Source organism: Anopheles marshallii, chromosome 2 (assembly GCF_943734725.1).
Source record: "Anopheles marshallii chromosome 2, idAnoMarsDA_429_01, whole genome shotgun sequence".
In the NCBI taxonomy this organism is placed as follows: Eukaryota; Metazoa; Arthropoda; class Insecta; order Diptera; family Culicidae; genus Anopheles; species Anopheles marshallii.
Window position 1 is genome coordinate 61,378,723 of NC_071326.1, and position 15,233 is coordinate 61,393,955.

Sequence of the window (15,233 nt, forward strand, 5' to 3'; positions counted from 1 at the left end):
CTCCCTAACATTATGGTTTGAAACAAAATAAATGATACGGTTTGTTCTACTGTGGACAATGGCAAAAACATAGTTTAAATTTTATAGGAATAAATTATATTTAAATGTTATGGCACGAGCGTTTAAGACGCTCAAATGGTAATGGATAAATGGATGATGAACGCATTATGATGTGGTATACAGTAAAGTATCTAAAATTTAATATTGATACCAATTGTATCAAAATTACCCCTAAACCTTGTTAGTACGGATGAAAATGTGCAAGTCACTGTAGTTTTTATTCTACAGAATAGATTTTTTGTTTCGATCGAATGTATTTATTTATTTTTTATGGAACAATCAATGCAAAACAATCAATTTATACAACCACTTTTAAACGTTAAATTAATAACATATGACTTGATACTGCTAAATTTTAGTTCATAATTTTTTCCCACTCCATGTTTTTGACCCTGATTGACACGATAGAGTATGGCAAGTAAAGGTTCTTAACTGCCTCACAAGATGTTTATTTTTACCACGTATCCTGATAGGCACTTGTGGCTTCGGGCAAACGGTCCTGATGGATTTTGGTATCGATTCTGTCGCAGGAAAAACCGGCTCAACTGTAACGCATAATACATATTGGGTAATCACAATAAATGGTTAACAATTTTATTACAATAATTTTCTATTACATCTTGATATAAAATTTCAATACAATCAATCAATACAAAATTAAGATGTAGAGTAAACTATAATAGCGACCTATGTATTATTAAATAATCAGAATTGAATCATTCGGTAGGATAGCTTAATCAACGTCGAACATACAAATTATACAATTAAATACGATGGGTTCAATTACAATGCAACTTCCAAAGCTTTTACATCCATAGGCAGTATCTTAAGAACTGAAAAAGTAATCTGATTAAGGAGAAAAGATTTGCAAGAAACGTTATCTTCTACCGTGCTTGATGCAGAAATAGGGATCGACAACAAGATTTTAAACCTATCTAATGCCTTAATTTGTTCTTCATAGTACTTTTGATATCCTTCTTCTAACACTTGCAACGAACCATGACTGGTAAATTGTGCCTCTCGTTTTGACAAAATAAACCCGTTGATAAAACACATTTGAACTTCCAGCAACACTTGGTCCGAAAGTATCGGAAAAGTTGGCGGAGGAACATAATCTTCCTTACGATGCAAAATTAAGAGGTGCTCGTACAATGCACTTAATTGTTTAAATTTTGCACTACAGTGATCGCAATCGAATTTTACAATATGCGTTGCTACATGCAAGCCCATACTCAATTCGTCTTCACACTTTTCAGAACATGTACCACAAATGTATCTTATTATTTTGACCTCTTCATTATTAGGTACATTAAGCTTTTTCCCTAGTGACAATGCCCATTGAATGAATGCATCGTCAATGTGATCAAATGGAGATATATTCTTCAGGTCATTAGTATGGAACTGATGGAAATGATTGCTGAATTCTTTTTCATTCCCAGATCCGTTAAGATAAGCACAAAGACCACATTTGAAGGCGTTCCAATAGTCAAGGCATATGAATGTTTTTCCATCATGTTTTTTATCGTGATGCATTCTAAGCGCTGAGCATGTGTCTTGCTTATCACAGTAAAAGCAACGAGCAACACTAAACAACCGAAATCCCGTAAAGGATCCTATTATTGGACTTGTGTCGGCATTTGAGTCATATAGAAAATTTTTGCTTATAGTACCATGCACAATTCGAGAATGCATGTGCAGTGACTTATAGTGTTCAAAACTATTATCACAAAAGATGCAACCATATTTGGTACAGTCATTCCATCGGTATGTTACATCCTTTTTGACAGCAACTCGCTTAGACGCACGGCGCTCCATGGACAAAGCATTCATTACCGTGGTTGGAGACAAGCTTTGTTGTAGTTCCTGTTCTGTGGTTATTATGCCATCTTCTTGGACAGCAATATTGGTCAACACTACGTTGGCTTCTGATGAAACTGGGGAAGTATCTTCAACTGTAGCATCTACAGTGCTATCAATGTACGTTGTTTTTGTACAATTTTCAATTTTTACTTTCACATTAACGTGCTCAGCTTTTTCATTATTTTCTATTTTGGAATAGCTGTGTTCCCTTAACACCGACCATATAGGAAATAATTTCTGATCATTGTCCGCTCCTTTTTCGAATTCTGTATGCATATCTTCTTCATCTTCCGTATGATCACTTGACGAGGAAATTGAATATGAGTCTATAACATCGTCTATAATTTGTAAATCACTAGAAGCATCAGAATCCGTGTCTTCATTATTTGATGAATTTTCTATTTCTGTTTCGTGATACATTTCTATCATTACCACGTCCTGGTTTGAATGATTCTGCTTGAAATGTTTGATGCTTTCCTCTTTTGTCAACGTTCGAAAGTTGCACAATGAACACATGAAACGTTCTCCTGGCAAATCGTGAACGTTTTGCATGTGTTCCATAACAGTTTGTCTAAAGGGAGATTTCAATTGGCAGACGTTGCATTCCCACTGATCCGTTGATTCACGCAGCACGTTTATCTCACACTTCGGAGGATGCGACGCTGTCTTAATGTGCATTACAACGTTTTCAAACAAAAAGTGATAATATGGACAGCTCCCACAACCATACAAATTTTCTCCATGATAGTATAGGTGTTCGAAAATTTTTTCAGGGTTTTTGGTCCAATTTTTGTAAATTTTGTTGCAATGCGCACATAAGTAAACATTGCGTTTCTTATTTGGACATTCTTCTATCAGATGCTTTTGAAATGATAATTTACTAGTTTCAATAGTTTGACACAGTCCACATTTATACAACAGACTGTAGTGAGATTGTTTAGGATAAATCGAATTTTCTTCAGCATTCATTGTAGCACTATTATGCAATGGCATAGAAAACCTTTCAAATGTTGTGTTTGAATGTGTTTGGTTATTTCGGAAAAGTTGCTCCCCGCGGGTTATGGTTTCTTGGATGTATTTAAGTTTTTCATCTCTTGTAATTGCGGCGGGCATTACAATAATGATGTCAGATAGTAAATCCCTCCTTGCAGGATGTGCAAAAGATAGTTGTACCGAATTGCAGCCATGTTCCACGTTCATGTGGGTTGCGACAGTTGGGAGAAGAAAATGACTATAGCAGCAAAGAAAACAGGCATACTGATTGAGACTATGTACCGAAAGATGGTACATGTAATTAGTGACGTTGTTTACTTGAAGGGCACAGTGGGCACATACTATTGTTAGCGGTGTTTCTCTTGTTATTACACCATGACGAGTTTTCATGTGTTGAAAGAGTGCGTCATGATTTTCGAAACGAAGAGTACAAGCGCCTATTCCACACACAATGATATCCAGTGGTGTTATCTTTTTTTTGCTCAAATATATACTCAATTGTCGATAATATGTGTCTATATAAGACAGAAACCCCGCCAACCGGAAGCTTACTGGGTTTCCTTTTTTCCCTCTCTCAGAATAATGATTAGAAAAATTAACAGATTTATCGTGATCAGCAGAGGTCACAGCTTGTTCTAAAAAATTGAAACTTGCAGGGCTATTTTCACCAGAATTGGCTGCCATACTTAATGCCGTAAAGGACACAGCATCGTTTAAAGCTGCATATGTATTGTATTTTACGCCATAACTATCTGTAGCATATCCACTGCTTCTGGGTTGAACAGTTTTGATTGGGCGTTGTTTTTCACCAACATCACGGGTATTTGGCACATTGCTAAATGTTGGTAATGCTATAACGTCGGTTTGTATTGCATTGAAGGTTTTCGTTAAAGTTATATTGGAGTTTGCGTATAACTTTAGTACTGTAGGATCCAATCTTGCTCGTTTACCCGTGCCAATAGTAGTCGAATCTGCTGTTCGTTTTACGCTAATGGTAGGGCCAATGGTTACTTCCTCATTCGAAAATGACAATTTCGTACAGCGTGCTTCACTCGGTAATGTTTGTTTTGCAGCAAGAACTACCCCATTATCAGTGACTTTAATTCCACCTTGAACATCAACAATTTTTGGAATTTTTATATCGTTATTTGGAGCTTCATTTGCAATGACGCCTGGTTTAGGAATATTACTATTTTCATTTACGATAAAGGTTGTTTTTGGATTAGCTTTCAAATATTTCACATATTCAGCAGGAACCAAATCTCTTACATCTAGTAAATATTTCTTTTTTGGAAAATGCGCATCCTGTAAAAAATAAATGAAAACAAATAAGAGTTTAGTAAATTAGTTTTGTTCTGTAAATCAGTTTCAATCCTACCGTTACTTCGCGCCTTTTAGAACAAAACATTGGTTTAGTAGCATGAACATTGCCTAAATGTCTTTGCATCATTTGTTTGATATTGCAGGCGTAATCGCAATAAAGACATTCATACGTTCCAATATAATGAGTAAGCAAATGCGCAGCTGCATTATCCTTCATTATTTCCTTTCGACACCAACAACATGCCACGGACGTTCCAAAATGCACCAGATTTATATGTTGTATGTACGATGATATGGCCAGATATTGCTCGTGACATACTGAAAAAACGGAGACAATTATTACTGTTACTCATTACTAATTGTTCTATACAAAATGCCTTACTGTAATATTCCTTACATACCTGTGCATTTCAAGACCTTTTGTCGAACTTTCCCTTTAACAGCTGCACTCATATATTCAAGTCTAGGTATCTCGTGGTGTTCTGGAAGTTCAATGATGGATTGTTCAGCGCACCGTTCTTCTTTGTGATATAATTTTTGATGATTAAAAACGTTTGCGGAATCCAGTGAGCGATAGAAACAATAACTGCACTGATATCGACATTGTCCGTGTTCTATTTTAATGTGTGCAATTAGTTCATGTATCTCCTTAAACGTAGCAACACAGTAAGCACATTTTAAAATGTCAACAGAAGCTTCGTGTGCATGCAGATGGGATAACATGGCACTAGTATCGTTCGTATTGAAGCTACAATAACTTCCCATACACTTGTACAGTTTCTTTAGAGATTCTTCATCGAGCATTGAACTGCACCAATCCCAACATTTCGTCAACGATTCTTTCGTCCAGGGTTTCAGTATATTTTTAATGTGTGTCGTTTGTTTTGTTGACTTTTGCAACTCCATTGTAATTATTTAGTATTCTATTGCATTATCTGAAAAAAAACAAGTAAAAGGAATATTAAGTAATTTTAAAAATTAATGATTTTGTAAAACAAAATTTATATTTTTTATTTATATATAAGAATTGAAAATTTAAGAATTTTAAGAAATAGTAGTTCAACCAATGATTAGATATTCGGAAAATTATAGACAAAAATTGGATGCAGTTGTCTAGTCGAACTCGTAACCTCACAAAAACAGAAACAAACACCTCCACACAAACCAGAGTACAATATCAATAGAGCTGTCGACCCCGTTCAATTCTTGCTATATGATAAAACCTTAAGCGGTGAAATGTTGGAAGTAGGAGTGTTTCCTATAATAACCTACCTTATACCTATAAATACCTACCTAGAGAACAAATATCCTTTCATGCAATAAATCGAACAAACATTTATGACGTATTACTTTAAATGGGCAGATAAAAGGACAACAGCATTAATAATTTCGCGATGAAGTTAAATCGCAAATGAGTTTAAAAAAACTCTTTGTCATTATTCGAGTTAACTCACTCACTAAGAAGTTTTAATTCATTCATTCATTCTGACTCATTATGCACATCTCTATTAGCAGGACAACAAGGGAAATGGAGCAAAGTGGACTAAAATAACATTTCTAAAGCACTCTTGCCCAGTAGAACGAAACTGTGGAAGTCCACTGCTTGGGAAAGCCCGGATAGCTTGTGGTGACTTGAAGCTACTTTTTAAAATAGTTCGTCGTTCAGCATCTGGTTAAACGGTGTCCCACATCAAATTGCATCACCAAAAAACGGCGTAAAAATAACCATTAGGATTTTCTTTTGAAAATTGGAGTAAAATTGTACGTATGTATTGTAGTGTATTGAGTTAACTCAATACGTATGTAACAATTGTGGCGACCTGAGCGCCCTGCTTAGCTAGGACACGAAAAGCGCCATCTAGGTAGATTAGGGTGTACTAAACAAAATGATAGTTGGGAAGTCGTCAGGGCAACCATGAGAACAATAAGTTCCTTGTTTTTAGGTTGACCGAAACAAGGAACTCGGAAAAGTAGTACAAAAGGACAGGGATTTACGGAACGACTATTTCGCGGAACACACAACACAAAAGAACACATTCCAACACATACGAGGTAACAGATGGACAAACAATGGTATAAAAACGACACAATGTCCGTATTAAAAGTAGTTATCGTTCAGCACTCCGACGGGGAGTTTCCGTCCAATCGTCGATCGAACACCGACGTGGTAAAGCAGTGGTTCCGCTGGGCACGGTATCCATCAACTAGGAAGGGTCAATAAAAGAAGGATGCAACTCCGATTGGACACCCTAAAGAGTAATATAGTGTATTGTTTACATTGTTTTTTTTTTTTTTATCGATGCCAGTTTATAGAAATTAAAAAAATGTCGTTATCTTATCGGCACGAAAAGGTTTTTACAAACATGTGGAAAATCGTCACAGCGCCAGATGCTGACGAAACCTAAAGCACTCTTCTTATAGATTTTATTTGTTTATTTATTGTTCGCCTTTGAGACTGAACAATAATTAACTTATTTATCTAAAATCCTAACAAAAGAAGGGAAAACAAAAGAGAAAAAAACTAATTAAAAAAGTAATAGACAGCATGTAATGAAGATACAAACGAGAATAAGTTACATTACAAAAAAAAGTTCTATTGTAGGGAACTTAGAGAGAGGATAGGGATAAATGGAAATCAAACAAATGGGACGATGAAATAAAAGCACGCACCTCGCGTAGTAGTGGATCACTGCGACCAAAAGCGGTGCGACGATTAGAGATGCTTAAAGGGGACACATACGAATGAAACGAGAAGGAGCATAAAGTGGGATAGAGGCAAGAAGAGTAGGAGCATCGGTTTAACCGATCAGAAGGGAACCAATTAAGGAAGACTGGAACGAATAACAAATCTGGTGAACGATCTCTGCATCCGCTCAACACGATCAATTGTATACTCTAACCCAGGGGTCTCCAAACTTTTCAGCCCGCGGGCCGCATTGGTTAAAACTCTTATAGCGTGAGACCACTTACACATTACAGGGCTTTACATTAGAGAGGATATGGCGAATCCAACTTATCGAACACAAACAAATAGGATAAACATGATAGATATTCCCACAACAAACTTTACTGAATCGCTAGAACTGGATATGGTTAGTCAGTTAAGTATTTCTTTATTGCACAATTTGTTGATGTGACATCACGTTGTCAATTTAGGGTAATGGGTACGATTAATAATCTTTTCGCATTGATAAAATTTTTGCTTTAGCGTAACCAGGTGTTCTGTTTTTATAATTAATGTTTGGACTTGAAAATGTGAGAAAAATCATTTGCAAAAAAACTCACGTGCAGAAAAAAAATACTAAATTAACTTACATCTACAGAAAACCTCATTTTCCTACATTAACTAAACCTACTAATTTTGTAGAAATGAATTTGTACTAATCTGGCATTTGTTGAACGAGATATATACGAGAAATATGGTCGATATAATTAACAATAAGAAGGGAGTTTGTTTTCTGTGCAGATCAATGGTGCGATACCATGGTGGTACATTTAAGATAATTTTTAGTAATTTGTTTTGACAATTTTGTAACTTCTTTAAGTTAGTTTTGGCACAACTCTTCCATACAGGAGCAGCGAATAGAACTGGATATGGTATCGGGTACACTGGTATGGTATTTAGTGAATGTCAAATCCGGCCGGACTGTTTACGTACAAGCTGATTCAAGAGTTGTACTTCAAAATTAAGTAGGAAATTAATCATAAATAATATCATCATCAAACATAATTTTTAATCGACATTTTAATCAAGCCTCGTGTAAAATTTCGTACATTAATTTTATAAACTTTATCTCAACTTTTGAATCCGGCAGGTACGTAAACAGTCCGGCCGGATTTGACATTCATTAAATTGTGCCCCCGAAGCACTAAAACTATAAATTTTACCGAACGTAAGGTAGCCGGACACGCTAGCTACAAGTAGCCAGCTACATTTGACAGCCAGCGATTTTCCTTTAGTCTTCAACGGGGTTCATTGACGTAGGTGCAGCTACACGTAGCTAACCCAAGGGAAACATTTAGACCTAGCGCCAAACAGAACTTAGAAGTGCTCGATCTAACTGCTATTTTTCTCCCGCTTGCATCCGAACGGAATGCTAACGCTCATCGATGGGTCGACCGTTTTAAGAGAATTCTCTCACGCTGTGCACTTCTTCTCCCTCATTCTCTCACACTTGTACACGTAGCGCACATCGGTCTTGTAAGTATAGGTGGGTTTAATGAATGTGTCTTCCTTGCACATGTCTTTCTTCTCCGTCACACATAGGCGAATCGTCCAGCTGAGCGTTTTGGGACTATGAATTAGTTTGTGACCCCATCTGATAATGCATTAGCTCCACACGATTTGCCTTGTTTCAACCCAACTTTTTGATCGTGGATTAGCCTGCACCAATGCATCGCTAACAACAAATATTTGAAACTATGCAGTGCAGTTAGAAACGGATCATGCACTACGCAAACTAATCGATCCTGGAGGCCTCGAGGTGCAAGGGGCTCCGAGCATCAATAATACCAATACCTGTGACAACTAATTTCCAAAGAGCATGATCTGCTATAGAGTGTAATTTTGCTCACTTAATGCACTTAAGCTTTTCACGCATAGTGCGAAACTGTGCGTATCAGCCCTTATCCGTCCGCACGTTTTTGTTTCCTCTTGGTCCTTCATTGCCCAGTACAAAATGCTGACACTTCTTGAATAGTGGGCTTCTTTCTAGCACACAACAGTAAAATGTATAGTGCTGGAAGTATTGCGTTGGGCACTGCGCGTGACTCATTGGAATTTATACAGTTCAAGTAGCAGATGCGCGTAAGGAACTGGACATACAAGAGACTTAAACAAGGAACGGGAAGGATATGCATCCCTACGAGTCTGACCGTACAGGCCATAAGCCTTCAGCTGCAGCCTTCAGTCCCAATAAGGATAGATCATGCAATAGATCACCACTTATATCTGTGCGCTATTATCATTAAACCGATGGTTTTCTCTCAACTCCACATTGGTGTCACTGGTGCTGTCATTGGTGATGCCATGGCCAGAGGATGGTTGAAGCATTTTACGTCTTTACAGGTTACATGTTACAGTTACAGGTACAGGTACAAACAGTCAAACAAATCAAATGTAACTTCTAGTGTTGTGTAAACAGGTTTGTTCTCACCTGCTGACTTTTACATATTTCAAGTTCGATGTGTTTAAATGTAATGGTTAATGCATACTGTAAAATATTCAGAAAACTAACTATACAAAGCATACTATATGCAGGTTAAGCATACTGCCTGTAGCTATAGAACAGTACTCCAGTAGTGTACAACAGTAGTGTAGAGAAGTGTATAAAATAGGTAGGGGAAAGGTAGAGCAGAGAAACATATATTTTTTTGTTCTCTCTCCCTGCGCAGGGGAAAAACGCTCCAAAGTCCAAACGAAGGAGATATCCGTCGTAAATTTGAGTAATAAGTCCCAAAAACGGCTCACTCAACTCATGAGTCCATAAAATTTGGGTTCCTCGATGGCCCAAACTGCTGCAAACCGGAACTATTCGGGACCACATTTCGGAGAACCAAACTTTATTGAGAATAGTTCCCAAACTCCGGATTTTGTTCTCTTAGGTAACATTGTTGGCCCTTCTGCGGTCGCTGCCGCTGTGGATGTCAATCGTCGGCCAAGCGACATGTCGGTGTGTTTATGTCGTGAAAGTTGATGGATCCGATGACGTCTTCAATAATAACGAATTCTTCATTTTAACAAACTATTAACACTTAGTTATACAAGTTGTAATTACTATTTACTTTCGAATCTATTAAATTTTGAAGAAAACATTCTTGTTTAGACGAACACAGTTATCTGATGTGTATACAAGTTTCCGTAGTACGCGATTATGTTAATATGTAATGTTTTGTTTCATCTAGCGACTTTACCAGGTTAGAAATACAATTAACGAGGAAATTCTTTACATGTAATTTCTTTCAATGTTCAAAGGTAAACAGTGCTCTGCGCTAACCAAGTGTATTATTTACGAAATTACTTCCACGCAATAATTTCCCATATAAAACATGCAAGAATTGGTTGGTAAACTGTAGTGTGGCCTTGAAATGCATCGGCAGCGTTTGTGTGTATACTGTGTTTAACAAATAACATACATTCAATAATACTCGCCGTGATGCTCCTGTTAAATCATAACAATTGGAAAATCATAACAATGTTTGGTTTCAAAACACCGGTTTCAACGGCGGAAATTCAAATCCGCGAATTATCTTCTCACCGAACATGCATCAACTCGTTAACCCGACTAGTATAACCTTTGCGGTCGCTGAGCTGTCAGCTGCGTCGCTGGCTCGTATTCCGCATATCTGGGATACAAGCCGGCGACGAAAGAACAAAGGAAAGCTGTAGACGTCAAATGTAGCTGGCTACTTGTAGCTAGCCTAGCCGGACACGTAGGATTGACACCTGTAGGATTGACTATCCAGCTACGGGTAAATAAAGTCACAGAAAGCCATAAATGGCAGGCCTACTTGAGACCTCTTGAATAGTGTTGGGCAATGAACAGCTGAGGGCCTCACTGTGGGTGAGTGAGTGTGCATTTCTCTCTCTGTTGGATGAGGTACCTCTTTGAAGTCATATTTTTATGCCGAGAATAGTCAAGCTGTTCACATTTGTTAATGCTAGATAACAAAGATTATTAGAACAAAGCTTCTAGCTAGCAAGTGATCGACAACCAACGCACGACTTGGTGTGGTCTACTCGTAAACCAGTAGACAAATTTGGCCTTGTGTTAGTGCTCTGAGTAATACTAAAAAACAGGACTCACAAGCCTCATCAGAAAAAGGGACCTCACGAAAGAGCCTCACAACTGAGCTTCAGAGCAAATGAAGCAACTCATGATACCACCTCACTCAATGACCTCAATACCAGCTCTCAAATGAGCCTCACTAAAGCACAGGCAGCAGACGACACCACCTCACTCAATGAGCAAAAGAGGGCCCTCTTTTTCTCAGTTCTCAAATGAGCCTCAAAAATGAGCCTCACTAAAGCACAGACAGCTTACGACACCACCTCACACAGTGAGCAAAAGAGGGACCTTATTTCTCAGCTCATTCAATAGAGTATTTTGCTCAGCTCTGCTCATCAAAATGAGGTAGTTGGTCACAACACTACTCTTGAGATTGTTGTACCGGAAAAGAAGAAGAGGAAGAAATTGTGCCAGTGACTCCATATCCAGCTTTTGCGGTTCAGTAAAATGTGTTGTGTTTCACTATCAATCGCCCCGTTCATCTTATAAGCTTACGCGATTCATTAAGTTGGACTCGTCATTTTCTATCTGTTGTAAAACCTTATATCTTGCGGGTAAGTTATACAGATGTTGCGCTCGAGATGGTTTTTTCACATTTTATAGTATTAAATGCTACTAACTATCACAGTACTTAATATTTGAACAGTTAAAAAATATTACGACTTTCCTATTCCTTGTATAATTAGACATTTTCATTAAAATGGTAACATCAGCAATAGCGTAGCGGGCCGCACTGGAGACTCTCGAGGGCCGCATGCGGTCCGCAGGCCGTAGTTTGGAGACCCCTGCTTTATACGGTGCGTATTCAGTAGACTTCTCGTAAATCACAAATAATGCACATCAATTACTCAAGTAATGTTGAGTTCTCATACGTCAAATGCTTTTTAGACACTAAGCTTGTGAGTTTCCAATCACAGTTCTGTTTCGGATCAAATGAAAAACTAAACCGTGCATCTACACCTAGCGGTCTTCCCAGGTGCGATTGCCAACGTACATGTCATTTACCATGAGGCTGGGTACGCTACCAGGTATGTTGAGAGCTTCCCATGTTTTGAGGGAGACCAAAATGACAGGTACGTTGGCCTTCGTACATGGGAAGACCGTTTTGGGTGTAGATGCACGGTAAGGCATCTTTTGAACACAATATTATGTAGTACAGTCTTTTCCCGAGTTTCGCGTAACTCGTATTTCCTTAATTATGTCGTTTATAGTTTAATATCCAGTGATAGATTTCTTCTTTATACGTTACGAAGCACATTAACAATTGATATTTTTACGTTTATTTCGACAATTAGAGTAAAGTTTTACCAAAATTAACGTTTAAATACAAAATGTTTTTACATCAAAATGTAGCGCATTTTTGGGAAAATTTGAAATTTGATAAATACAAACTTCAGTTCCACATACAAAAACACTCGAATTGTCAAAATTTTGGTATTCGCGTATCTCGAATTCGCGTAACTGAGTGTCGCGTAACTCGGGAAAAAAACTGTATTACAAAATATGTCAAAATAACTTAAAACTACCCTATTTGACAGAAAAACACCACACACCATGTGCAATAGCAATCAGTTGGTGTTTTTCTCTGCTCCACTCACATCATAGTGTATAGGAGCGTCCAGACTGTAGACCATAACAGTTATACATAACAACATTTTGTTAAAGAGCGTCCAGACTGTAGACCATAACAGTTATACATAACAACATTTTGTTATGTTATACTTGTTATGCGCAACAAAAACAGAATAGCGAAATGTTGAATCTGTACCATAACATATGCTCGAATTTGGCATATTCGAGTTGTTTTGCAATGGAGGCAAGTTTTAAACGTTGGCGATTCAAATAAGCACAGAATTAAACTTTTTTTCATGGTCTGGGTGTGTACTACCTCGAATCTCGGGGGAAGCCTGTACATACTGAATTCTTTTTACCATACCTTGGTAGAATCTATCTAACCGATTTTGACATATTCCACCATGGAAAACCCACACAATACTGCATAATGTAATCGGGGCTTTACGATGGTATCCAAAAAATACAGCCGATTACGCGAATAGTGTTCACAATTGGTTTTTTTCCGACACGATGAGAGAAAAGATGCTCAATGTGTAGGTACAGCATGGTTTTAAACCTCATATTAAATCGAAAGAAAAGTGTTGTACCGTGCTGCATCAAAATACAGACAGCTTAAAATTCCGGAGATTCTTCACTTTTAGCTGAATATGTTCATACCTAAATTACAACCTTATTAATATTAATCATTAGCTATTAATTTTACATGATTGCCATAATATTATGGAATCAATTTTTTAAGTTTTTGGCATCTTTTGGGCAATAATTTTGGAATAAATAAATGTTTTCCATCGATCGCTACCGCTCAGTTCACCTCTGAAGGTTTTCTTAGCAGTTCTGCTTGAAATAGACTCGACTCGATAGAATCGATAATTAACAATGAGCAAAATGTGATAATCTATAGTTTTACTCTCTGAATTCCACAAAACATCCTTTTTAATTTTGCCCACAATTCGAATCACCATTTTTTATCTTATTTTTTATTCCGGACATTCAAAGAAAATTGTAATTACATACAGACTCCCAGAAGAAAATCACTATAGTAGGCGTAGGAATGTCACCGCGAGGAGTTTTGCTTTGTTTACAAGATTGAACAGAAGGAACAATAATGTGACCAAAATCGCGGACAGGCATGTCTCTTTATGTCTATTGGACGGTGACAAGTTAAAATCGAGATAGTTGTGCTTTTTTTTAGCACATCAAATGAGTGATTTATGAACCCTATTGACGAAGTTTCGATGCTGTTCGCAATATGAATCGAAACGTCCGTAATATGAAATATAGCATCAAAAGTGTCCGTTTTTCGAACCAAAACAACGTTGCAATTTCATAATTTTTTCAAACATTTCGAGCTATTTGATTGGAAATTCTCATTTTTTTTTCTTAACTAAGAAGGTATTGTCAAATCGGATTGTGCTAAGATGTGACAAATTTGATTTGTATTTACTACATAATATTATGTGCAAAACTTGCCTTAATTGTCCGTAATTGGATGCAATACGGTACCTGAGTTAATTATTCGTTTACTTTGCTCAAAAAAGAATTTTATCATTTTCAATCGTAAAAAATGACTAGCTCTGCTAAGCATTAGATGGATTGCAAACCACTGTATTCATCGCCTGCGGTTGAAATGTCAAACCCTTCGAGTACATGAAAAAATGACAGACCTTGAATGACGTTCTACAATTGATTGCCCCTCTTATAGTTGCCTTCAGTTTCATAACATACCTGTTTAGTGCGGAAAAACACTTCCAGCAAATACACTTCACTATTATCTAATGATTAATCTTTTCTCGAAGCACAATATCACTTGATAGCTTTTATTTGCAATATTATTACGCCGTCTACTAGCGGGAACCGGAGCAGCTACAGAGCGTGCACATCTGCGTCTCTCAATTATTGTAATGACAACAAATGTCAATCCGTTGACGTTCGTGCTTTCCTCCAAGGAAAAGTTTGGCTGAGTACTTTTTATTTTTCATTTTTTAAATTCACGTTTGATATTAACAATTTTAGTAATTTTTATTATCGTTTATTTTATTTTTTTTTCGCGTAGATCTGTATTGCTATTGCGGCCAAAATAAATCGTGTGTCGAACATCAACATACTGGCTATAGATAGTGTAGATTTTATTTGTAATAAAACTGTTGAAGCGTTGTACCTTTTGATGACAGTGATGACATATAAGGTACAGGCAGATTCTTTCGGAAAATGCAATTTTTTTTAAATATGCCCCGTTCTAAAGACTTTCCTTCAAGCATAAATGAATGCCATATGGTACAACAATTACTTGGAATGTGATCAAAACAAAACTGGACGGAGCTGTTTTATACGTAAGAATGACTATATGACCATACTTAAAGTTAAAAATATCCTGACAGATATTACTAACAAAATGACGTGTTGAAAGCAAAATGAAATTGTTTTTATTACTTAGAAACATAGTACGATTTTGTACGGATTCATGCGATTGCTGCTTAACTTTTCAGAAAGATACGCGTTTTTAATCTGTTAACCTTTAATGTATCATTAAAGTATGCGTAGAAATCTATCTACACATTTCAGTCAACACTATACATTTATTTATTAAACTAGATATATTTCATTGTGATTTTTGTGTCGCATCCCACATTAGTC

The 15,233-nt window shown here is 37.0% G+C and overlaps 1 protein-coding gene across 1 annotated transcript; it reads right to left on the bottom strand.

Moving 5' to 3' along the window:
- Window positions 1-843: 843 nt before the first annotated feature.
- On the bottom strand, window positions 844-5,145 carry LOC128718323 (uncharacterized; the record flags this gene model as incomplete). Its single annotated transcript, XM_053811953.1, has 3 exons — window positions 844-4,218; window positions 4,292-4,554; window positions 4,638-5,145. Coding segments are annotated over 3 exons (4,146 nt in total), but the record flags the coding sequence as incomplete, so codon positions are not given.
- Window positions 5,146-15,233: the final 10,088 nt, after the last annotated feature.